The sequence below is a fragment of the Hypanus sabinus genome, chromosome 3 (assembly GCF_030144855.1).
Source record: "Hypanus sabinus isolate sHypSab1 chromosome 3, sHypSab1.hap1, whole genome shotgun sequence".
Classification (NCBI taxonomy): domain Eukaryota; kingdom Metazoa; phylum Chordata; class Chondrichthyes; order Myliobatiformes; family Dasyatidae; genus Hypanus; species Hypanus sabinus.
Window position 1 is genome coordinate 3351732 of NC_082708.1, and position 27193 is coordinate 3378924.

The 27193-nt window shown below is 40.8% G+C and overlaps 1 protein-coding gene across 2 annotated transcripts in view; it reads left to right on the forward strand.

The window, feature by feature from the left end:
- Window positions 1-27193, forward strand: part of rrm1 (ribonucleotide reductase M1 polypeptide) — a 56560-nt gene that overhangs the window by 11757 nt on the left and 17610 nt on the right. For both annotated transcript variants that reach the window (XM_059963539.1, XM_059963540.1), the window contains exons 7-14: window positions 5705-5867; window positions 6823-6964; window positions 9184-9267; window positions 10152-10313; window positions 11421-11500; window positions 11846-12047; window positions 15235-15384; window positions 21896-22117. In XM_059963539.1, the coding sequence (XP_059819522.1) occupies window positions 5705-5867; window positions 6823-6964; window positions 9184-9267; window positions 10152-10313; window positions 11421-11500; window positions 11846-12047; window positions 15235-15384; window positions 21896-22117 (1205 nt within the window). The remainder of the gene's footprint in view (window positions 1-5704; window positions 5868-6822; window positions 6965-9183; window positions 9268-10151; window positions 10314-11420; window positions 11501-11845; window positions 12048-15234; window positions 15385-21895; window positions 22118-27193) is intronic.

Here is a 27193-nt window from a genome sequence, read left to right on the forward strand (position 1 = left end):
AGCCTATCTTTATATTTTTAACTTTTCTACAGAGTAATATACTAGAAAATAATTACTTTATTACTAGAGAGAGACAGGCAGACAGAAAAGCTAATTAGCTTTACATCTGTCATAGGAAAAAAGTTATTTAATGTTACAGCAGGGCATCAGAAAGGTTTAAGCTAGTGGTTGCCATCCAGTCGATCTTTGAGACTTTCCTGGTAGATCCAGGAAAAAAAATGAAAAATGTGCACCGGGCAGAAAAGACTAGAAGTAAAACCCGGAAACAACCTCTCCCCACAAACAGCTCTCCACAGCGGGAGCGCCACTACATCACCATTATCCTAATCCAGGGGTTACCAACCTTTTTTGCACTGCGGATTGGTTTAATATTGACAATATTCTTCTGGACCGGCTGACGGGGGTTGGGGAGAAGGGTGTTAAACACGACTGGAATACAGGTTCCGTATGTCCAGTCTATTCTTCAATTTAGTTTACGTGGTTATCTGCACTTGCTTCTGTCCCGCTTGCTCACGTTTTTTCCGCTCAAAAAACTCAGTGGGTTTGTCTAAGTGCAGGGTGCTTGGACTCAAGGTATGGAAGCAGCTTTGAGGGCTTCATTACCTCATTAGACACTCCGGGCCCGAACTCCAGCCTCCCTGCCTGCCCACCGCCCTGGTCAGATGCAGCTGGCCGTGGGTGGGGTGAGAGGACAAGGTAAGGGCTGGAGGGCCCCGTGCTGGGGTCGCGGTGGTCACAGTCCGGACAGAGTGAGCGAGGAGTGCAACAGGGTGTGTGCCCGCCCCTTATAGATAGGTAGGATCTATCGGCCAACAGAAGTTTGGCTCGAGGGATGACTTTCAGTAGATCACAGCACGGTAGCTGCTCTGCTACTTACGAAACCCTGAGCCTGAATTAGGTTGCCTGCGAATATTTTAGCACCGGGTTCCCCACGAACATTCAGTGTGCTAAACAGGTTTAGAGGCAGTGTCTGCATCTGTCTGCGCTCCAAGCCAGTACCAATGGTACTTCTCACTGGCCACACGAGGCGGCCGGTTACCCGAGACCAACTGATGATCCCTGGCACGAGGGTGTCACTGTGTTTAGGCGACTGATGACCTTGTGTGCGTTCAGTTCAACAGTGACAGAGAATGAGGAAAGGTGCAGCTGACTCATATCATTTCATATTGACAAATTATATTGTTTCCTCGTGGCCCGGTGGTTGGGGGATGGCCGTCCTAATCAACATCAACCTAACTTTATAATGTTGTTACGCCTGTGCCCCAACTCTGAGGGGCCGAAGGGTACAAAGTAGCCCCCTCCTTTTTGAGACTCGCAAGATCGCTATTAATTCAGGTCAGGAGACCCAGGAAATGAGAGAAAGACACGCAGAATCCACAAGGGGTTTGGAATGTCCTGGCCCCTCAGCGATACAAAGCCACGGGAAACGGCCATTGTCTCTTGAAGACGGAATTGTGTATTGAGCACGGTGCTATTCATTGAAGCCCTCAAGGAATGAGCAACGTGGGCTGGTTGGGGGATGGTATCATCTCAACCTAATTGACATCTGAGACCCCGTGAATAAGGATAAAAGAGGGTCTGGGGAACAACCCCTTTAGACGCACCAGAAGAAACGCTAGAAATCCTGTGACAGCGTAATAGCGACAACCGGTGGAAAGCCCACATGCGTCCTTTTCCATTTGCCTCAGAATTGGTGGGCCTCACCACGGAAGAACACCTTTAGCTAAAAAGGAGAAACCAGCCCCAATGACATTTCGAAGGATCAACATCATAAAAAGGAAAAACGGGCAAGTTCTAAAAAAAAATCGTCTCTCTCTCTCCACCCAAAAGCTGCAGCCTTAATGAACTTGAGTGACTTTTATATTTCCATCGGACAATACATTATCCCCTAGACAACAATAGAGCTATTTCTTGTTGATTATTATTATACCCGCGCTTTTAGATTTAGTATTGACGATGTATATTATCTGTATGTTTGCATTGATATTATTTTTATCAATAAATACTGTTAAAAATAGTACCATCAGACTTCAACGGACCTCTCTATCTTTGCTGGTAAGTGACCCAGTTACGGGGTACGTAACAATATAGACATCCCACCTCTCCTGGAAGTTCCGGGAGTCTCCCGCATATTGATAGCGGTTCCCTGATGCCCGCAAATTATATACAAAATCCTGGAAATCGATATTTTAGAGAGAGAGAGAACACCATGGCAGTGTGTTCCAAGAAAAAAAAGTATAAAACTTACTTCACCCCGGACTACACTAAAGTGTCCCCCTGCTTAATAGGGGTCAAAAATAATGACAGTGTTGCTTGCTGCACTGATTGCAACAGTGACTTTTCCATTGCCCATGGTGGGTTAAAATGTAAAAGACATGTTGAGGTGAGTGTAACAGGTGTCATTTGTTCATTATCATAGCTAACATTATGTAAACTAGCTGGCTAGCTGCTAAGGAGCTACTCGATTGTAGACATTCCACCTCTCCTGGGAGTCTCCCGCAAATTGAAGGTGCTACCTCCCTGAAATGAGTTTTTGCAGGGTAGGATGTCTGATAATGCTCACATTACAACACTTCTCCCCCTTTAAATTCCAACATTCCCCAAATGTAAAAGAACTGGGAAACAAAAACCAGTGGAGTCACTAGCTTGCGTGCCTCTGAAACTTATACTAGTGTCTTAGTAACACTTTACCAATACAAAACACCTGAAAAACGTGACAGGTTCAACATTCAGTCTAACAAAGGAAACTGTCCATTCAAATATTCAGTCTGTCAGGAGGTTTGCGAGGGCACTGTGCTGCAAAAGATGAAAATGATTAAATCTAAGTACAGGAGCTACCTTACTGACAGACACCTCATGGACTGTCTCAGACTGGCAGTCTGTAGTTATGAGCCAAATTTCAGCAAACTAGCAAAACGTATTCAGCCCCAGTCATCACACTGAGTGCAACAGTCAATTTTTATTCATTTATTTTTCGTGTTGAAATAAAATTAAATAGTGAAGCATAGAATTAAAGTTGTTGTAATGTGAGCATTATAAAAACAAGTAATACCAATTAAGATAATGGCAACATAGCAACACTCCTGCTATGGAAAGCCACCTGCAAAGATAGACTTCTTCTGGGGCTGCAGTGGTCCACTTCCGGTCCCTTCTGCCTTCTGCGCATGCGTGTGTCTAAACAATTTAGTAGGTTGATCTTGACTTTCACTAAGGCCGAGGTAGGGGATCTTGGGCTTAAAAAGGTTGGCGACATCTAGTTTAAGGTAATGTGGAAAGTAAATATTGTTTAACATAGAAAAGCACAGTACAGATCCTCCTTCCCCGTGATGCTTTCTAATCCGGGCAGCATCCTGGTAAATTTCCTCTGTACCCTCTCTAAAGCTTCTACATCATTCCTATAATGAGGCAACCAGAACTGAACACAATATTTCAAGTGTGGTCTAACCAGGGTTTTATAGATCTGCAACATTATAACCCCTCTAGTCTTGAACTCAATCTCCTTACTAATGAAGGCCAACACAGCATACATCTCAACCACCCTATCAACTTGTGCTGCAACTTTCAGTGATCTATGAACCCCAAGATGGCTATGTTCCTCCACGCTGTTAAAATTCCTGCTATTAACTCTATATTTTGCCTTCAAATTTGGCTTTCCAAAGAGAAGCTCTTCACATTTTTCTGGATTGAGCATTCTGCCCAGCTCTGCATCCTGTCACTGTCCAGTTGACAACCTTCTACACTATCTGCGACTCTACTAAACTTCATGTCATCTGCAAACTTATGAACCCACCCTTCCACTTATTTACAAAAAGGAAAATTTTGTTTGATCACTGTTCTTTGAAGACAGGTACAGCTTCTTCCCCTCTGCCATCAGATTTCTGAATAGACATGAACACTACTTCACTTTTTTACACTACCTATTTATTTTTTATATATACTTACTGTAATATGGTTTATAATTTATAGCTTTTATTATGTATTACATGTACTGTTGCTGCAAAGTAACAAATTTCACAATATATGCCAATGATATTAAAGCTGATAACCTGGGAAGAGAAAAAGGAGCCAGTTGTAAGATTTCCAGATGGTGTTCGACAAAGTGTCACATCAAAGGTTATTGGGGAGCATAAAGCATGACAATGTTGTGTAATAATTTTGCATGTCTTTTCCAGTACGTGTGTAAAGGAGAACGAAATAATTGTTCCTCCAGATCTGATGCAGTATAAAATACAAACACATAAGAATAGCTTGTATAGATTGTACGTATATAGAATGACACAGGAGTGTCTACATCAAGTGACTGTGATAGGGAATGATAAAGTAATGGTGGTTAGGGATGTGGGTTAGTGGGTGGAGGTGTTGATCAGCTTCACTGCTTGGGGAAAGGAACTCAGTCTGGTGGTCCTGGTGTGAATGCGATGTAGCCTCCTCCCTGATGGGAGTGGGACAAACAGTCCGTGAACAGGGTGGGTATGTTTTCGGCCCATTTGATTTTTGTGGAAAAGCATTTGCCTTTTTACAAGAAACGGTAGGCATAAATGTATTTTTTTTTAACTGGCCACCCTGATAGAATTAATGGTGTGTCACAGGGATCTGGGCCAGTCTCGAGTTTTACAGTTTTAGTAAATGATCTGGATGAAGCCACTGATGGTACAATTGCTAAGTTGGCTGATGACACAAAGTTGGAAAATGGGAAATGAGGTCATGTGAGGCTATAAAGGCATGTTAGTCTTAAGTGAATGGTTAAAAATCATTAACATGGGGGAAAAGAAAACCATTCTAGATTGGCAGGAATAAGTAAACAAGAATCATTAGCTACATGGTTATGAAGGATGTTGACAAGCTGGTCCATGTTACACAGGCTAGAATGTCACTACAGCATATAATTGGCAATACTAGCAAGCTGTTCCACTACAAGGGAAATTGAATACAAAAGCTGGGAGGTGGTGCTTCAATTATGTAGGGCATTAGTGGGCAGCAGCTAGTGTAGCAATTAGCATAATGCTATTACGGTGCCAGTGACCTGCCACTGTCTGTAGGGAGCTTGTGTGTTCTCCCTCTGACAGAGTGGGTCTCCTGAGTGTTCCAATTTCCTCCCACATTCCAAAGATGTACAGGTTAGGATTATTAGGTTTATTAGTTACATGGGTGCAATTGGGCAGCCTGGGCTTATTGGACCACAGGGCCTGTTAGTGTTGTATTTCTAAACAAATACATAAATTATGAACATTCAGTTTTGAGTACAGAATTGTTTCCTTTAAAGAATGATGTAGCTGTGTTGGGGGCAGTTAATTGGACTAATACCTGGAATGGTAGGTTGTTGTATGAGGAAAAGCTAGGCAGGATATGTTTGTATTCACTGGAATTTAGAGATGAGAGAGATCTTGATTGAAGCATCAGATCCCGAGAGGGACAGAATGGAGAAGATAATTTGCTTTGGTTGGTCAATCCAGATTTGGAGGTTCAAGGCAGATGCAGTGAAGTATTTTCACAGATGAGCTTTTCAAACTTTGTTTCTTTCTGTGAGGAAGAAAATATTTATATGTTAAGGCAGTAATAGATGCATATCGAATAACCAATGAAATTACAATGCAATTGGCTGTATCTTCAATGGTAAAGCAGATTAGTGTTGAAAGACCTTTTGTTCCTCCTCCTTCGTGTATTGGTATGTTGGTCCAGTTTGATGTGTACTGTTGTTTTCTAGTGGCTGAACGGCCCCAGCATATGCTGATGAGGGTCTCCGTTGGAATCCACAAGGGTGACATTGATGCTGCCATTGAAACTTACAACCTGCTGTCGGAAAAATGGTTCACTCATGCCTCTCCCACCTTGTTCAATGCTGGCACCAACAGGCCCCAACTCTCCAGGTACCTGCTCCTTGGTTCCAAGGCTTGAGCACTCATCTCCACCATCAATTCCACCTTCCCAAAAGTACTTTTGATCTCATTATCATTGTCACTATTGAAGAAGGCCTCCCTCTGCAGCTTTCCCCAACATTCACTCTTTGAAATTTCCTCTCAATCACACAAGACTCAGCTACTGTCTGGAGTTACATTAAAACAGAACAGTACCAGGCCCTTTAGCCTATGATGTTGTTCCGATGTTTTGACTTGCTCCAGTATCAATCTAACCCTTCCCTCCTGCGTAGTCCTCCATTTTTCTTTCATCCATAGGGTACCATGGTAGCATAGTAGCTAGAGCGGCACTATTGCAGTGGGGCTTTGGGAGTCTGGAGTTCAATTCTAGCGTTATTTCTAATAAGTTTGTATCTTCTCCCCATGACTGTATGGGTTTCTTCCCATAGTCCAAAGAATGGAATAGTAGGCTAGTTGATCACATGGGTGTAATTGGACAGAGTAGGCTCACTGGGCTGGAAGGGCCTGTTACCACGCTGTATGTCTACACAAATAACTAATAAATCCAGTGTATTGTGTACAGAATTGGATTCCATACTTATGTAAATATGTTAGTTAATTGGTCATTGTAAATTGTCCTGCCATTAGGCAGGGTTAAATAGGTGGGCTGCTGGCAGTGTAGTTTGTTATGCCAGAAAGGCCTGTTCCATGCTACATCTCTAAATGTGCCTACAGTATGTTTCTTAAATGTCCCTAATGTATCTGCCTTCACAACCATCCCATGCACCATTAAGAAAGGCTGCCTCTGAATCCCTCCATGCTTGCTTCCAGTTGCCTTAAAATTATGCTTCCCCCCCCCCATATTAGCATTTTCATCCTGTGACCGATCTATCAATGCTTCTTATGCACCCCTGTCAAGTCACCAGACTGTTGAAACTCATTGCTTATCCTTCTGCTTGACTTGTAGCTGTTTCCTGCTTTCCATGAGGGATGACAGCATTGAAGGAATTTATGACACCCTGAAGCAATGTGCTCTGATTTCCAAATCCGCTGGGGGCATTGGTGTTGCCGTGAGCTGCATCCGAGCTACGGGAAGCTACATTGCAGGCGTGAGTATTATGAAGAGTTGGATTTGTGTAAATACACCCATTGAGGTCCCTTGGAGGCAGAACTGCTCTCCTAGACCAAGACTATCTGTACCTTCAAATCCATGTTTCCCTAGAACTAGAGTCTATTGAGTAACAATGCTCGGGATGAACACAAAAGCTTGTCTCTCAACCAATGTTTGCATAATTCAGGTTCATTTATTTATCACGTGTACATTGAAACATAACAAAATGAGTCATTTGTGTTGACAGCCAACACAACCAAAGGATATGCTGGGGGCAGCCCATAAATATCACCGCACATTCCAATGGTAACATAATGTGCCCACAATGCTCAGCAGGACTACTTGGAACATATAACATCAAGGTGACAAAACAATAAAAACAAGCCCCTTGTTCCATCCCATTCTCATCATTCTCCCCCCTCAATCTGGGATGGGCCACCTCTGGGCCTCCAACCTCCAGTGGTCTTTCAAACGTTGGGCTTCCAACTTCTCCAGAGGATTCACAGACATCTAGGCATCCTATAAAATTACTCAACACTCCAGCTTTGGCTTCCTTTACATTATAAATCATACAGCACAGAAACAGCCCTTCAGCCCAACTAGTCCATGCCAACAAGATGCCCATAGAAGCTAGCCACATTTGGGCTATATTCTTCTAGACATTACCTATCCATGAACTTCTCCCAAATTCTCCACTTTCTCTGACAGATCATTCCCTATGCATACTACATGTGTCCCCAGTTCTAATCCCTTCATTTCCTAGTTGGGCTTCAGGCCCTAGGATTCTTTTCATATGCCTCCTTTCTAAGATGCCATAGACCTGTACAGCTTGGAAACAGGCCCCATGGCCTACCTTGCCTGTGACAACCAAGTTGTCTGATCTGTATCACTCTAAACTTCCTATCTGCTCAAATGACTTTATTGTACTTGTCTGTACCAGCTTGTTCCATATACCCACTGCCCTGCGTGGAAAGCATTGACCCTCAGCTGGCAAGTCGGGGCTTGTCACCAGTTTTCATTTTTTACGTGCTCCAGCAAGTGCATGTTAATGCTCCTGTCAGTGCAAACCATTTGAAGGTGTAGTTGTTCGTCTATTAATACATTTTTTATGATCACAAGATGCTAAGATTTGTCATTTAATTTGGCTTTTTGACACTAATCAATAGAAGACTCTTGTGTCAAAGTGAAATTAATTTTCTACAATTTTGTCTAAATGTATTACAATTATTAAACAAAATAATTGCAAAATTACTTGACCCCTTCAAGTCAGTATTTAGTAGATGCCCCTTTGGCAGCAATTAAACCCTTGAGACTGTGTGAATAGGTCTCTATCAGCTTTGCACATCTGGAAATTGTGAATTTTTCCGCCCATTCTTCTTTGTAGAACTGTTGTCAGATTGCATGGGGATTGTGAGGGAACAGTCCTTTTCAAATCCAACCACAAATTCTCAACTGGATTGAGATCTGGACTTGGCCACTCCAGGACATTAACTTTGTATTTTAGTCGTTCCTTTGTAGCTTTGGCTTTATGCTTGGGGCCATTGTCTTGCTGGAAAATCTTCTCCCAAGTTGCAGTTCTCTTGCAGACAGCATCATGCTTGCCTCCAGGGTTTCCCTGTATTTTGCTGCATTCATTTTACCCTCTACCTTCACAAGCCTTCCAGGGCCTGCTGCAGTGAAGCATCCCCACAGCATGATGCGGTCACCACCATGCTTCATGGTAGGATGGTGTGTTTTTGATGTGCTTGGCTTATGCCAAACAGCACGTTTAGTCTGATGGCCATAAAGCTCAATTTTGGTATCCACAGATCATAGAACCTTCTTCCAACTGACTTAAGAGTCTCCTACATTTCATCTGACGAACTTTAGCCAAGATTTCATGTGAGTTTTGTCATCAATGGCTTTCTCTTCACCACTCTCCCATCTCAGCTGCTGAAGCTTGTAACTCCTCCAGAGTTGTCATAGGTCTCTTAGTGGCCTTCCTCACAAGTCCCCTTCTAGTGCAGTTATTCAGTTTGAGGATGGCCTGTTCTAGGCAGGTTTACAGCTGTGCCATATTCTTTCCATTTCTGGATGATTGACTTAAATGTACTCCCAAGTGATATTCAGTGACTTGGAAATGAGTTGAATGATAACAAGAGTTTGATTGAATGAGTATTAAAGCTGAAGCTTGACCTATGGTTCTGGGTGACCCTTAATGACTCCTTGTCATTTCAGACCAATGGAAGCAGCAATGGCCTTGTACCAATGTTGCGGGTTTACAACAACACTGCACGTTACGTGGACCAGGGAGGGAACAAGGTAAGTGTTAATGTGCCTGATTCAGCAGAATGATGTAGCTGGATTATGGGTTATGTCTCTGATCTCAGAGTAATTCAGAATTTGGAGGTATAAGGAGACCTAGTGCAGGTTTCCTTGAAGATCAGCTTGCAAGTTGAATTAGTAGAAAGGAAGGCTAATGCAATGTTGGCACTCATTTCAAGAGGTCTAGAATATAAAAGAACATGAGACATAGGAGCAGAATTAGACCGCTTGGCCCGTCAAATCTGGTTTGCCATTCCATCATGGCTTATTTCCCTCTTGATCTCATTTTTCAGCTTCTAACCTTCGATGCCCTGACTAATCATGAACGTACCAACCTCCGTTTTAAATATATCCTATGACTCTGCCTCCACAGTAGTCTGTAGTAATGAATTCCACAGATTGGAGAGGGTGCAAAGGTCCCAGGAATGAAGAAATTAACACGAGGGATTGATAGCTGTCGTCCTGTACTCACTGGCGTTTAGAAGAATGAGTCGGGATCTCATTGAGACCTACTGAATTCTGAAAGGCCTGGACAGTAGATGTGAAAAGGATGTTTCCAGGAAAAGAAAAGGACACCCTTTTAGAACGAAGATAGGAATTTCATTATCTAGAGGGTGGTGAATCTGTGGAATTCATTGCCACAAGTGGCTGTAGAGACAAAGTCATTGGGTTTATTTAAAATCAAAGTTCTGTTTGGAAGAGAGCTTGTTTCCAAAATGCATGTGTGTACTTTGAAATGTCTACAGTTAGATCTGTGAGATGACCACTCTGAACTGTACCTGATCAACTTTGGCTTTAGTGTCTTGTATTCTTCCCACTGCACTCCCCAGCAAGTTGTGCTGCAAACCATCTGTCTAATCTGAATTCTGTGCCCTCTGCAGCGCCCAGGTGCCTTTGCCATCTACCTGGAGCCCTGGCACATGGATGTTTTTGACTTTCTGGATCTGAAGAAGAACACAGGCAAGGAGGAGCAGCGAGCTCGAGACCTCTTCTATGCCCTTTGGATACCAGACCTCTTCATGAGGCGAGTGGAGAACAACCAAGTGAGTGTCCTGACTCAAGAGAATTTGGGAAAAGGAACAAAATCTGACTACTGAATCGAGTAACACAATGGTTGTTGGTACTGATTTACATAAGATAAGGTGACCTATGGAGAGACTCATTTCCTTAAGCATCTCTTTGATTTGACTTGGCTTAATACTTCGCAATTGATCAAGCACTTTTCTGCTGATGAGGGCAAGGAGGTTCAGGAGCATGAAGTCGCATGCTCAACGTTTTATGACCAGCTTCTTCCCCTCTGCCATAAGATTTCTGAATAGATAATGAGCCCATGGATGCTACCTCACTTTTCCCCTCTTTTTGCACCACACATACACACACACACAATTTATAGTTTTTATTATAGATTGCAAAACAATGAATTTTGCCCTAATGCCAGTACAGGCCCTCTGACCCATGATATTGTGTCAATATTATAAATTCCCTTAAGATCAATCTAACCCTTCACTCCTACATAGCCCTCCATTTTTCTGTCATCCTTGTGCTTATCTAAGATTCTCATAAATGACCTTAATGTATCTGCCTCTGCCACCAGCCTCTGTGTACCTCTGACATCCCCTTGTACCTTTAATTATCTTAAAATTATGCATGTCATTTAGTTGTTCATTGATTTTTATCACTAAGGCACTGGGGCAAATTCCCCTTCTGTTCCAATAGTACCTGGATTTGTCAGACCTGGGAAAGGAAATAAGAATTTAACACTTGGAGGGACCCCACCAGCAGTGCAAACCTCCCAGTCATAACGTGCAAAATGCTGGAAGAACTCTGCAGGTCAAGCAGCATCTATGGAGAGGAATATAGAGCCAACAATTTGGTCTGAGGTCCTTCCATCAGAACGCAATTGGATGTTGCATTCTGGGCAATAGTCCAAATTTCGAATGCTGCTTAAGCTCAAGCATTTGTGCTTGTTCCACAGTGCTGCTGCAGTTGTCTCTTAATATTAAACTGATCTGTGCTGGAATAGCACTGTGACAGAATCCCAGTGGGTGAAATGCCTTGTACGAGTAGGATGAAGTCTTTGGTTAATGAGCCAAACTGCCTGACTGAAGTGAAGTCTTTGCCTGTTTGCTCATTGTTCTCTGATTTTGCAGGATTGGTCCTTAATGTGTCCCCATGACTGCCCGGGCTTGGATGAAGTTTGGGGAGAGGAGTTCGAGGCCCTCTACGAAAGGTAAGGAAGCCCTTCCTCCCACAAAACATAATGTGATAAAGATCAGACAATCATTGTGACATTCTTTGAAGGATAAAGGTTTTTACTGTATATTCTGATAAAGATACATTACTGATTGGCTCAGATGGTCACTGTTAGTCACTCCTGTTTGTTTGCCTGGCACAACTTTGACATTGTGGCTGAAATTGTTAAATCAATGGATGGGAAGTACATCTCAGCAATGAGCTGCTGTTTTTCAGCCATCCCTTTAATTTTGATGTTATCTTCTGTCTCCACATCCCTTTACTTACCATCTCACTCTGACCAAACTGCTTCACCTGTAGTCCTCTTGTCTCTTCCCCACAGATATGAGAAAGAGGGCCGTGCACGCAAGGTGGTGAAGGCACAGCAGCTGTGGTATGTTATAATTGAGTCTCAGACAGAGACGGGAACTCCTTACATGCTGTACAAAGATGCCTGTAACAGGAAGAGTAACCAGCAGAACCTGGGCACCATCAAATGCAGCAACTTGTGTACTGAGATTGTGGAATACACCAGTTTGAATGAGGTGAGCCCAGTGCAAGATTAGAGTCAATCTGTAAGCATCTACCAGAGCTGCCCCTTTCTGGAAGTGTCTTCCTTACCCTCCCCATCAGTGCAGTGCTGTCCTCACTTCCTGCTTCCTTCCCCCCGCACCCCACCCCACTCAGTGCTCTACTTATTTCCTGCCTTCATGGGACCAGCTTTAGCCTCGGTACATTTAGTGAGCACAAACTGCTAACTGGTGTTGATTGAACATAGAACGATATAAGAGAATGGTGCCTCCTACCTATGTATGGTGTTTATTGACTTCAGTACAATCATTCCTCAAAGATGGTGGGTAAATGTCCTTATTGGGTTTCATCACCTCCCTCTATAACTGGATCTGAACTTCCTGCCAGAGAGAGCTCAAATGACATCTCTAGCTCTCAAGCTGAGCAATGGCACACCCAAGGCTGCATGCACAGACTGCTGCTGTTCACACTGCTGATGCATGACTGTACTGCTAGATCCAGCTTTAACCACATTAAGTCTTTGGATGACACAATAGTGATTGATCTCTTCAGCAACATTGAGTGCATGCAGAGAGGAGGTAAAGCAGCTTGTGGACTGGTGTGAACACAACTTGAGTTGCAGGACTAGAGGTAATTGTGGACTTCAGGAAAATGCTGCTTGACCACTCCTGACTGCATATCAATAGCTCCTCTGTAGAAAGAGTCATGAGCACCAATCGTCTTGGTGTACACATCAGATGATCTCATCTGGTCCCTAACACCATCTCTTCAGTGAAGAAAGGCACGACGCCTAAGTTTCCTGAGGAGATTAAGGTGAGAGGTTCCCTGTCCCCATTCTACCCACATTTGACTGGAGCACCATTGAGTGTCCTTACCATCTGTATTACCATGTGTATTGAATTGCAAAGCGTCTGACCATGAGACCCTGGAACAGATTGAGGACTGCTGAGGTCTCCCCCACCCCCATTCCAGGACATATACCAGAAGCGTAGCGTTTGCACAGTTCTCAGCATCATTAAAGACCCCTCCTATCAGTCCTACTATCTCTTTAACCTCAGGCAGAAGGTACCACACTATAGGACTGTTAGGCAGGGTAATAGCTTCTTCCCCCAGGCTGAAAGACTTGTGAACACCCAGTACACATTATTTATAACAGCTCCAGTAATAGGAATGCTGCTGTATATTTAACTAGATGTTGTATATACTTTGTCAGCTTATACATCTATAAAGTATTTGTATCTGTTGATATTATTGTTAATATTTGTAACAATGTACTACTTTTCACCTTGCTCCCTGAGAAATGTTGTCTCATTTTACGGTATACAGTTGAATGACAGTAAACTTGAACTCAACAGAGGAACAGGCCCAGGCTTGAGCTCTGCCAACCATGATACTGAATTAAGCTAAGCCTACTGGTGTATCACCATACCTCTTCCTTGCATATTCATGTATGCCTTCTAAAAGCTTTTTAAGTGTCATGAATTTGTTTGCTTCCACCACTTTCCCTAGTAGTACTCATCACACTCATCTTAAAGGAATCAAAGGCTCATTTATTATCAAAGTATACAACTCTGAGATTCTTCTACAGATAGTCACAAAACCAAGAAAAAGCCCCCTCCCCAGCACAAAACACCACAAGAATATCGGCTTCAAAAATCCCCCTACCACCACACAAAAAAAACAAGAAAGATCCGGTGAAAATACAGAATATTTTTTTTTAAACTTATAAGGCTGGGGAAAAAATGTCCATTGTCCAAATACGTATCCAATATGCAGAAAGCCTCAGTTACATTTTCTGGTCAGAGTTGCAGGTCACACAGTCTCTCTTCTCTGGCAGCAGACCGATCCCAACAGTGATCAAAAGGTAGGCAGCCGGCACTCCCCTTCTGCATTCCCCTCAATGTTTCAGTCTCCCTCGTTGTTTTATTTGATGAACAATGGAAGCTTTAGTTGGTGAAATGGAGTCAAATATTGGTTCGCTTCCTGTCCCACAGCTTCCTCGTCTCAAGGCTCACTGCCACCTGGAATCCTTTTTGAGACAGCAAAACGCTAGATCACCCTAACGATCTCCATACTGCAAATCAGTTCAGAAACACATTCAAAACGAGTAACAGATGTAAAAGAAGTGAAATAAATAATTTTATCTATCCAGAAGGCGTTGACCTTAGGAGCGTTGTAAGCAGGTACTATCTTAACCACTATTAAACTTCCCTTTCCCCCTTCTCTCCTTAAAGCTCTCTCCTTTGGTATTTGATATTTTATCATGGGAAAATGACAAACTACTCTTACAAACCTGTATCAGATTCCCCTCAGCTTTGACAAGAGAAAACAATGCAGGATTTTTATGTTCAAGTTCGCATTTAGGTGTCATTCAACCATGTACATGAACACAACTAAATAAAACTGCATTCCTCTGGGGTCAAGGTGCAAAATGGTACATGCTGTCCACATACAGCACACAGCATAGTTATGATAGCAGAAAATAAGTTAATATGGACCAGGCCCCTGAGTGGCATGGCTTGTATATCGATGGTGCATGGGATGTTTTCCTAGAGCCATATCTCCATAAGTACTAGATGCAGCAGTTCTTCTTTCACAAGCTAGTGCTGTCGCAGACTACACAGCCCAGCTTGTCCTCCAACCTCTTGTATCTAACAGCTCCTCTCCAGAGCTACCTCATCCTTCCTCTAATAGAGATGACCAAAATTGCACTCAAGGAGGAAGATGTGACTTGATTGAGGTATACAAGATGGTGTAGATAGTGGGCAGTTAGGGACTTCTTCCCAGGGTGCAAATGGCTAATACAAGGGGTCATAACCAGGTATTCCGAGGGAAAATGTCAGAGGCAGGTTTTCTACACAGTGGGTGTGTGGACAGAACTACCTCGGGTGGTGATAGAGGCAGATACATGAAGAACATTTAAGAAGCCTTTGAATAGGCACATGGGTGATAGAAAAATGGGAGTCTTTGTTGGAGGGAATGGTTAGATTGATCTTTCAGCAGGTTCATGCGATGAAGAGCCTATACTGTGCTGAAATGTTCTATGTTCTAACACTCCAAAATGAGCTAAACAGTGTTTAATCCCAGCAAAAACAAAACACTGGCTAGGTTGTACTTGAAGCTGCTCATTGTGGGCTTCTCATTTATCTGTTGGTGATTCCCAAAGTTGATGCAGCATCCTGGTTTGCTTATTACTGGCAGGTGGCAGTTTGCAACTTGGCTTCCCTTGCATTGAACATGTATGTTACTGCCGATCGCACCTATGACTTCAATAAGCTGGCTGATGTTACACGGGTGGCTGTTAAAAACCTGAATAAGATCATTGAAGTGAACTATTATCCAGTTCCAGAGGTAAGTGCAGAGAGATGTCTGTGCTGGATCTTCTGACTTGATCATGTAAATGTGGAGGCAGGTTAGTCTTTGTTCCAAATGATTTGAGTTGGAATGTTTCCTTGTAAAGTTGTTGCTGTATTTGTCCATGCATATACAAATGCATGCACCTTTATTAGTTATACTGCATGCTAACAGACCCAACAAGCCTGTGCTGCCCAGTGACATCCACGTAATCAATTACCAACCTGTACGTCTTTGGAATATGGGAGGAAACCCACATGGTTACGGGGAGAATGTGCAAACTCCTCACTTCTGTCAGCTGGAGACGCTCGTGGAGTGAGTACTGTTTTGGATTCGCTCCATAACCTTTACTTTTTTAACCTTTGATCACCCTTATTCAGCTTATTTTTACCTATACTGAAAGTTTCTTTGTTAATTTTTTTTTTGGATTTACTGCCAAAAGTTTGTTGTGAACTTTTGAAGATATGCAAACAGAAATGTCTCTCAGGTCTAAGGGACGGGATCCCGGACGCAATCCAAACGGTAACGGAAAAAAGCAGGCTCCGCCACAACAAACTCAATTAACTTTTTAATTGTTTATGGAGGTTTTGGATAAAAAATTTGCTGAACTACAACAATTTTTTAAAGAAGATATAAAGGCTTTTCAAGAGTACATGGTTAAGACGGATTTAGTAATTAAACAGCAACAAGCTCTTATTGCGTCTCTGCAAGAAGATGCTAGGAAGCGAGATTTGACTATTGAAAAACTGCCAACAGGATTTAATTTCGACCATTAAGCTGATGGAAGCCCTTAAAGCCAAGAGTGACGATTTTGAGAATCGGTCCAGAAGACAGAGCTTACGTATACTTGGTCTTCCAGACGGCATAGAAAAAGATGGCCCTTCGAAATATTTTGCTCAACTTTTAAAAGAAGCGTTTCCGACGATTTTCCCGAATAACCCTCCTTTATTGGATCGGGCACATAGAATTCGGCGTCGATCACCGAGTGTTACAGACAAACCTTTGGTGGTAATTGTCCGGTTTCATTATGTACATGACAAAGAACAACTTATAAGAGCAGCTCGTCGAGCAGGAATGATTAAATTCAAAGAATTTTGCTTCCGCCTGGTCGAAGACTTTAGTCCTGACCTTTTAAAAAGAAGGCTTCTTTTTAAACCATTGATGGCTGAATGTTATGAGAAAAATCTGAAACCTGCGCTTCTATACCCTGCGAAGCTTTGAATTTCTCCGTCGAATACTCCACGACAGGTTTTCGCTTCAACTTCAGAAGCGAGAAAATATCTGGAGGAGAACTTCCCTACTGCTACAGACACCAGTCTCTAATAAATGAACGATTCTGATCGTGTAAGATGGTTCTCAATCTCTTAAACTAGAATTATAATCTGGTTATTGGTGTAGGTTCATCCTATACTTTATACTTAAGTTGAAGTGTGTTTTCGTCATATTAATTGTTTTGCCTTATACACTTTAATCATTTAACTACATACTTGTCCATTACTTTGTTCCTTCGAAGGTATATTTTTAATTCTTTGAAGGTGAATTTTTCTCTGATTAAGATGGTGGTTTTTTGAAAAAGATTTTTGGTTTGCTTAAGATGGCGTTATGTTTTTATTTTTTTTGCCTTTTTCCTATAATGCATCGCTTATCATAGCTTAAATATTTTTTGTTTTGTCTGGGCTAGAGCCCGATTTATAATTTTTTTTAGTGATTGTATTTTTATTCTTTTTACAACTAACTATACTTAGAAATATGGTTTTTATTATAGCGATTTTATTTTTAAAGTTGGGGTGATTCTTTTATATATATATCCTTTAGATATGGAGTGTTCTTCAGCTGACATGGGGGTAGGATTAGTCTTACTTTTTCCCTTTTTAAGTCATATTTTGGCTTTTTCTCTTTTTCTTGGGGGGTGGGGGGATGGTCTGTTTTCTAGTTCTATTTTTTTTGTACCAGTTTGTGTCAGTTTTTTTATTTGGGCTGTTTTTGAACTTCAAATATGTCTGTGTTGTCGTCACTTCCGGGTCTTCTCTTTACTTTTGTTCCTCTTCCGGGTGCATGAGTTTATAAGTTGGTTAACCCTTTCTATACCAAAGGGTTGATTTTAGAATTATGGCTCAGACCATTAATTTTATGTCTTGGAATACTAATGGTTTAAATCATCCAATTAAACAAAAGATTTTCAAAGTATTCCAAAGACTTAATGCTCATATCATTTTTGTACAAGAAACTCATGTGAGGAAGGAGGACAAATTTCGTTTTTTTAGATTTTGGCGGGGTCAACAGTATCACGCAAATTCGAATGCTAAAGTAAAAGGAGTTTCAATTTTTATTGACTCCTTTTTTTCATTTGTTCAACATGATATTTTTTCGGATCCGAATGGCAGATTTTTGTTAATTACGAGTTTACTTTGTAATAAAAAGGTTGCTTTGGTTAATGTTTATGCTCCAAATGTGGATTGTCCTGACTTTAAGTCTTTATTTACCTCTTTACCCAATCTAAACGAATATAAGTTAATAATGGGTGGTGACTTTAATTGTTGTTTAAATCCTCTGATGGATAAATCTTTATCTATTCAGACTTTACCTAATAAGTTGGCCACTTGTATTAACTCTTTTTTGACTGACAATGGAGTTTTTGATATTTGGAGATTCCGGCATCCTAATGACAAAGAGTTTTCTTTTTTCTCACATGTTTATCACTCTTATTCGAGAATTGATTATTTTTTTGTAGACTCTTGTTTTATTCCATTGGTAATCGGTTGTAACTATGATATTATAGCTATCTCTGATCATGCTCCATTATTACTTTCTATGAAATTTATGGATACAGCTTCTAATGCCAGACAATGGCGATTTGACTCTACCTTGTTGCAAGACTCTGACTTTATAAAATTTATGGAAGAGCAGATCGACTTCTTCTTTTCAACTAATTCTACAGATGATATTTCCTGCGGAACACTTTGGGACACTTTTAACGCGTATATACGTGGACAGATTATTTCTTATTCTGTTGGTTTGAGGAAACGTACTAAGATGGAAACTCTCTTATTGGTTGATAAAATTAAAGAGATTGATAAGAAATATTCGATTGCTCCTAGTAAGGAGCTTTACAAACAAAGGGTTGAACTTCAAATGGAACATAGTTTATTACTTACATTCTCGATTGAAAATCAATTAATGAAATCTAAATCTGATTTTTACATACATAGTGATAAATCTGGTTAACTGTTAGCTAGTCAATTGAAGAATGCTTTGGTTAAACGTCAAATCACTAAGATTGGTCAGCAGAATGGGAATCTGACAGTTAATCATGATGAGATAAATAAGGCATTTCAAAACTTCTATACCTCCCTGTATCAATCTGAATTTCCTCAAGATCATAATACCATGTCTGATTTTCTTGGGAAATTAAATTTTCCGAGATTATCATCTGATGATCTTTTGATATTGGATTCTCCTATTACGGATGTAGAAATTAAGGGGGCTATTTCCTCAATGAATTCTGGGAAAGCACCGGGTCCAGATGTTTATATAGTTGAATTTTTTTTTAAAAATTTCCGCTACTCTTTCCCCTTGGTTAGGTAAGGTTTTTGAGGAAGCCATTAGATTGGGAAATTTGCCACAATCTTTTTATAGAGCTTCCATTTCTTTAATATTGAAGAAAGATAAAGACCCTACTAACTGTGCTTCTTATAGACCTATACCTTTATTGAATGTAGACTCCAAGATTTTTTCCAAGGTACTGGCATCTAGATTGGAGACGGTATTACCCAAAATTATTTCAGATGATCAAACTGGTTTTATTAAAAATCGTTATTCTTTTTTTAACATCAGGAGATTGTTGAATATTGTTTATACTCCCTCACATGACACTTAAGAATGCGTGATTTCATTAGATGCGGAGAAAGCATTTGATAGAGTTGAATGGCCTTACTTATTTAATGTGTTGGAGAAGTTTAATTTTAGTCCAATATTCATATCATGGATTAAATTGATTTATCATACTCCAGTAGCCTCAGTGTTTACCAATAATCAAAGATCTCCCTTTTTTCGCTTATTTCGGGGCACTAGACAAGGATGTCCTCTTAGTCCATTACTATTTAACATTGCCTTAGAACCTTTGGCAATTGCCATCAGACAATCACAGCATATTTTGGGTATTAATCGTGGGACAGATATTCATAAGTTATCTTTGTATGCAGATGATTTATTACTATTCATTTCTAACCCGGAGAAATCCATTCCAGCAGTTTTATCATTATTGGCTCAATTTAATGAGTTTTCTGGGTATAAGTTAAATCTTAATAAAAGTGAATTGTTTCCTTTGAATAAACGGGTCCTAATTTATGGAAATTTACCTTTTAAATTAGTTAATGACTCTTTTACTTATTTAGGGATCAAAATCACAAAAAACCATAAAGATTTATTTAGATTTAATTTTTTACCCTTAATTGATCAGATTAAAGGTTTGTTTACTAAGTGGTCACCTTTATCTTTATCCCTAATAGGTAGGATTAATGCTATTAAGATGGTTATTTTACCTAAGTTTTTATATATTTTTCAAGCGATACCAATTTTTATCCCGAAATCTTTTTTTACTAATGTTGACTCTAAAATTTCTTCATATATATGGCAGAATAAAAATCCCAGGTTAGGTAAAACATATTTACAGACGACAAAAAAGGAAGGCGGGTTAGCATTACCTAATTTCAGATTTTACTATTGGGCAGTTAATATTAGATATTTGTTATGTTGGTTGAAAGTTGGGGGTGGATCTTTTGGCCCTTGTTGGGTGAGTTTAGAAACTAAATCGGTATCAGCTTATGCTCTGGGTTCTATTTTAGGGACTTTTCTCCCTTTTACTCTTTCTAAATTGCCGAAACGAATTGACAACCCGATAGTTAAACATACTTTGCGTATATGGTTTCAATTTCGGAGATTTTTTGGGTTGACTCAATTCGTTTTAAATAGTCCTATTGTATCTAATTGTTTTTTCCACCCTTCCATTATAGATCAAGCTTATTCGGCTTGGAAAACTAAGGGATTACTAAGATTTTCTGATTTATTTTTAGATAATTGTTTCATGTCTTTTGAGCAATTATCCAACAAATATAACTTGCCTAGATTTCATTTTTTGAGATATTTACAGATTAGACATTTTTTAAGTTCTGTACTCTCTACGTTTCCAAATTTTGTGCCTTCAGATATTTTGGAGATTTTATTTGAATAAGACCCTTTTCAAAAAGGGCTTATTTCAAAACTTTATAATATAATTATGAAGATACGTTCAGAGCCTCTTTATAAGACTAAAAAGGATTGGGAAAGAGAGCTTGGTCTTAGTATTTCTAGTGAGAATTGGGATAGAATTCTTCAATTAGTTAATACATCATCGTTATGTGCCAAACATTCATTAATACAATTTAAGGTCGTACATAGGGCCCATATGTCCAAGGATAAATTAGCTCATTTTTACTCTCATATTAGTCCTATTTGTGATAGATGTCATTCTGAAATTGCATCTTTAACTCATATGTTTTGGTCTTGTTCATTTTTGGAGAAATATTGGAAAGATATTTTTGATATTATTTCTGTGGTTTTGAATATCTATTTACAACCTCATCCTATTACCGCAATTTTTGGTTTACCAATCTTAGACTCACTGCATTTATCTTCTTCTGCCCGTCGAATGATTGCATTTCTAACTCTGATGGCTAGAAGATCTATGTTGTTGAATTGGAAAGAAATTAATCCTCCCACTGTATTTAATTGGTTCTCTCAAACTATGTTATGTTTAAATTTAGAAAAAATTAGAAGTGGTACTTTTGAGACTTCTATTAAATTTGAAAAGTTATGGAGACCATTTATTCAACATTTTCATATGATGTAATATGACCCTGTGCCAAGTTCATTTGACTTCCCAGCTTTTAGCTTATGTATTTTGAGAGGACCAGAAGTGACGGCATTGATGAATACTTATTTTTGTGAGATATTATAAACAGCCCCCTTTTTTTTCCTCTTTTTCTTGCTTCTTTTTTCTTCTATATTAGTTATTAGATTAGATTAGCTAGTTTAGCATTATATTTTTTTTGTTTTTTTTCTTTCTTTTTTCTGTTTTCTTTATATCATATATTATGAAATATTTAGACTTATGTTCATGCATATATTTTATGGCTTATGTTTTGGTAAACTCATTTATATTGTAACTATTATGTATGTTTTTTTCATATCTAATGGAATTTATATGTTGGTAATTTCTTTATCAATATATCATTTGTATTCTGTCCATATTACTAATATTAATAAAAAGATTTAGAAAGAAAGAAAGAATGTGCAAACTCCTTAGACAGTGGTGGAATTGAACCCAGGTCACTGGTGCTGTAATTGTATTACGATAACTGACAATAGCGCCAACTTTCTGATACTGGCAAGTGGATTAACTGAAGAAGCAATTGCAGTTGTTGCTTTATGTGACTAGACTGCCCTTTAAATTACCTCTTTTCTTTTGCAGGCAGAACACTCTAATAAGAAGCACAGGCCGATTGGAATTGGAGTTCAGGGGCTAGCAGATGCCTTCATCCTGATGCGATATCCCTTTGAAAGCGAAGAAGCTCAGAACCTCAACATTCAGATCTTTGAGACCATTTACTTCGCAGCCCTGGATGCCAGCTGTGAATTGGCTAAGGAGCTGGGTCCTTACGACAGTTACAAGGGGTGTCCTGTCAGCAAGGGGGTGAGCATTTTTTCTGGGAGCATTACCATTTCTCTATTCCATCAGGCTGCTCTTATCACTGATGCTTAAATTACCCAGGTTACCTCTGGCCTTCATTCGTATCCATGTGGATTTCTGACATAGACGTGTAACACAGAAGTGTGTTCCTTGGTTAACTCACCCACACCATCTGATGTCAAACTAAACTATTTCCATTTGCCTATGTTTAAGCATATTCCTCTACATCATGGACTTGTCCAAATCACTTAAACATGATTGATACCTACCTCTACCACCTCTGTATATACCTATTGCCTTCTGTGTGGAAAAACTTGCCCTTCAGGTCTTGTTCAAATCTTCCCACTCACCTTAAACCTCTAGTTTGAAGTGGTCCTATCCTGAGAAAAAGACTGACCATGCACTTTATCTCCATCTCTCAAGACTCTGGTAAAACAGTCCCAGCACTGCCAGTCCTGATAACACACCCCTGTGAATCTTCTGCTGCTAACAAATTATAAGTCTGTTTGTAACGTTCTCCTTCGCGTGTAACGAAACGCCGAATTAAACGTCGAGATAAACCACAGTCAATAAGAACCAGATCGCAGTAAGATTAACCATTTACTGTTCACTCTTCACATTAACATATGGTGAAAACTGTTGATAAAACAATACAAGATTGATACAGTATTTGTTCCTTCCTTAATATCACATTTCAATTGTAAATACTTGCAAAGGAGACTATAACTACATTACACTAAGGTGCAGTATACAGGGAGAGTTTACCTGCTCCATTGACTACTTTAAATACACTTCCATGCAAACTATCCGCAACTCTTTAACGAAAGCATAAACATTATCGACCGTCGTTACTTCTAACAGGATCAGCATTAACATCTTAGTTCAATATATCGATTATCTATTAACTTACAGCGTTGCTCTCACTGTGATTTCTTCTGCTCAGGTGTGCCTCGTGGTGAGCCCCCACCCTCGCGCTAATTTCAAACCGGTACTTTCCCCACAAGACGCGGCGAAACCGGATGTGACGTCATCGCATGCCAATATATTTTACATTCAAGGAATATACTTTGAACACTTCTAATTCTAACTAGAAAATACTATCGAATGAATTACTAAGCGAAAATATTATAAACTAAATAACTGTCGTAAAGACAGCACACTCCCCGCTTGACCTTCGTAAGGTCACAATGAGCAGAGTACAAAACTTAGTCTCTTAATCAGTCATTGGGTAGAAGTAGAATAACTTCTGTAACTGGCCCTTGGTAAATTTTCACATCGCCTTGGTCGGTAGTCTTCAATTCGATCTTCCTGACATGTCCATCCCCGCTAGGGAATGTAGCAGTGATTCTGGCCGTTGGCCAGCTGTTGCTGGCGATTTGCTTGTCCCTGAGCAGGACTAAGTCTCCAACTTGAAGATTCCTGTGGGGTTCTGTCCACTTTCGTCTCTGTTGCAACAAAGGTAGATATTTTTGTCTCCAGCGAGGCCAGAACTGATTTGCCAGAGCCTGGACTTGTCTCCATTGCTTTGTGTACAAATCCTTGTCTGAGAAGTCTCCTGGTGGAGGAGGTGCTCCTGCCTTCTGTGTAAGGAGCATTGATGGCGAAAGGATGAAGGGGTTTTCTGGGTCAGAAGACACAGGTAGGAATGATTGTGCGTTTATAATGTGACCTCTGCCATTAGGGTGCACAGTACCTCGTGGGCCAATCGGGTGTGTTGCTGCATCTCAGGTTTCCTTTTCCGGGTTTTCCGTAAGGACGTGAACCGTTTGACTGCCTGCTCTTTGTTATCTGGTGAGCGCTGGCGTGGTTCTCTGAAAGGCAATGGGGCAACCCCATTACTTGCTTCATCTCTGAAGACCTTGGTGTCTTTGGGTTTTAAAGAAATGGTATCTTGAGCTGATTGTGCAAGTTTGTTTCCGTGCTCGGTTTGAACGAAAACTGACTGACCTAGCGTCTCGTCGGTTACTTTACGCTTGGTAATGTCTTGTTGTGCTTCTTTAGGGTACACCTTAGTGAGGCAGATCTTGGAACAAGAACGGCTTGACTGAGTTTGACCGCAAACTTCTGTACAGTTCGAGCTGACAATTGTTGTCCTGGAGTGAACCTCTCCCTCCCCGCCGTCCTGTTGTGGGGGTGAAGGAGCGTTGTCGGTTCTTTCATTCTTGACTTCATCACGGAGCCGCGAGGGTAAATTTTCTTCCTCGTATGGATGTGATGCAATCGTGACTCTCTGAGGTTCCTCGTAGCTGGGGAAGTTATCGAATACGTATGGAGAGGGGAGACGAGCCTGCCTGTCTATTTGATATTGTACATAGTCGCTTGTGCGTTCCAGTCTGGTCCTTTCTAAAGTAGATCTTACTGCGGTCAGATCACGCGACCCTTCAGCTTCTTCTATGTACTTTGCTTCCGCCATGGCAGCTTCTTCTTCTCTTTCTAGCTGCAGCACTTGCAACTCTGTCGATATTTTTGCCATTTCCAACTGGGTTTCGGCTTCTCTGGCGGCCCTTTCTTTCTGGATTTCGGCTTCTCTGGCGGCCCTTTCGGCTTCTCTGGCAGCCTTTTCTTTCAGGATTTCGGCTTCTCTGGCAGCCTTTTCTTTCTGGATTTCGGCTTCTCTGGCAGCCCTTTCGGCTTCTCTGGCAGCCTTTTCTTTCTGGATTTCGGCTTCTCTGGTGGCCTGTTTCATTTTCAAAACTGCTTCTTGTCTGGCGTAACGCAGTCGCACCTTGGCGGCTTCTGCCTTGGCTCTTGCCTGGGTGGGCTTACTTGATGTCGGTTTACCGCCCTTGTCGCTGGGCGGCATCGACTTGATGCTGGATCGAGCTGACATTGCAGCACTTGAAACACCTGATAATGTCGCTTTTTCACTGTAACGTTCTCCTTCGCGTGTAACAAAACGCCGAATTAAACGTCGAGATAAACCACAGTCAATAAGAACCAGATCGCAGTAAGATTAACCATTTACTGTTCACTCTTCACATTAACATATGGTGAAAACTTGATAAAACAATACAAGATTGATACAGTATTTGTTCCTTCCTTAATATCACATTTCAATTGTAAATACTTGCAAAGGTGACTATAACTACATTACACTAAGGTGCAGTATACAGGGAGAGTTTACCTGCTCCATTGACTACTTTAAATACACTTCCATGCAAACTATCCGCGACTCTTTAACTAACAAAAGCATAAACATTATCGACCGTCGTTACTTCTAACAGGATCAGCATTAACATCTTAGTTCAATATATCGATTATCTATTAACTTACAGCGTTGCTCTCACTGTGATTTCTCATGCCTGCAAAACAACTTCTGCTCAGGTGAGCCTCGTGGTGAGCCCCCACCCTCGCGCTAATTTCAAACCGGTACTTTCCCACAAGCGGCGAAACCGGATGTGACGTCATCGCATGCCGATATATTTTACATTCAAGGAATATACTTTGAACATTTCTAATTCTAACTAGAAAATACTATCGAATGAATTACTAAGCGAAAATATTATAAACTAAATAACTGTCGTAAAGACAGCACACTGTTCTTTAACTTAGAGTTAATCTCCTTCCTTTTGAAGTTGACATTGTTTGACATCAGTTACCCACAGACGTGTGACAAGCTACCTTGAACATTGCAGGGTCTAGATTGGTCCCACCATGACATTTGAGGCACATGAACAATTAGTGGCAGTAGGCTGGTATATCAGGCTTTTGATGGGTCCCACCAAGGATATTTGAGGTGTATGAACACGGTAGTGTCAGCAGGCTTGTACATTTGCATTGGTTTACTTTTGTTTGATTAAGATTTGTTTGGAAGTCTTAACTGTATCCTGATCATGTACATACAGCTCTCTAACAGGCCCTTTGGCCCAATTTGGCTATACAGACAAAGATGCCAGTCCCATTAATCACTAAACCTTTCCTACTTGTGTAGCTGGCTAGCTGTATTATAGAAGCTGATATTGTACCTGTGTCTAACACTTCCTCTGGTAGTTCATTCCACATACACACCATCTGATTTTTATATAAAAATGCTGACTCAAGTTCAATTTAAATATTTCCCTTTCTTCTTAAACCTATGATCTCTGGTTCTCTATCCCCTTCATGATTTTATACACCTCTAAGATAAGATCACCTCCTGTCTGCTCTTTTCCAAGGAATCAAGTTATCATTTACTCACTGTCCCTCTGAAACACAATGCCTTGAGTTCTGGCACCAGACTTAATCTAGTTTAATAACTTGTTCCTTTAGCTAGGTGACCAAAATGGTGCATAATGTTCCAAATTCAGCTTCACCAACATCTTGTACAACTGCAACACGATGTCCCAACTTGTAAACTCCGTGCCCTAACTACTGAGGTCTGCATACCAAAAGCACCCTTTTGCAACCCTGTGTCCCTGCAGGGAACCGTGCATCTGGACCCCCTTCTGTTCTACAGCACTCCCCAGAACCCTACAGTTCACTGAAAGTTTTACCTTGATTTAACTTGACAAAATGCAGCGAGTGAGCTTGCACTCGGCTAGTTCTGTATCTCGATAAACTCGTGGGTACACCTGCACAGCATCTGACTAACACAAACCTAACTCGCTAATTACTTTTAAGGAGTGGGGACATCATTATGGTTATGCTGCAAGTTCCCTCGGATTTGAGATTGTATTACTGCCCCTTCATTACCAAGTTGAAATCCTGCAATTCCCATTCAGTTAACACTGAGAAACTCCAGCAGTATAAAGAGGGTGGACATTGTCGGCACAAAGTAAAACGATAGAAGTTATTCATGATCTTTTCTCTTTGGAGCGAGGCAGGCTGAGAGGTCACTTGATAGAGGTGTATAATGAGTCATTTGCATCAAATCAAATCTGAGGATTATGCTGGGCAGACCACAAATGTTGCCATGCTTCTGGCGACAACATTGCATACCCGCAACGCCATAATCCCAACTGTATGTCTTTGGAATGTGAGAGGAAACCGGAGCATCTGGAAGAAACCCATGGCTTCACAAGGAGAATGTACAAAGTCCTTAGACAGTGGTGGGAACCGAACCCCAGAACAGTGATTGCTGACGTACAAAGTCTTTAGACA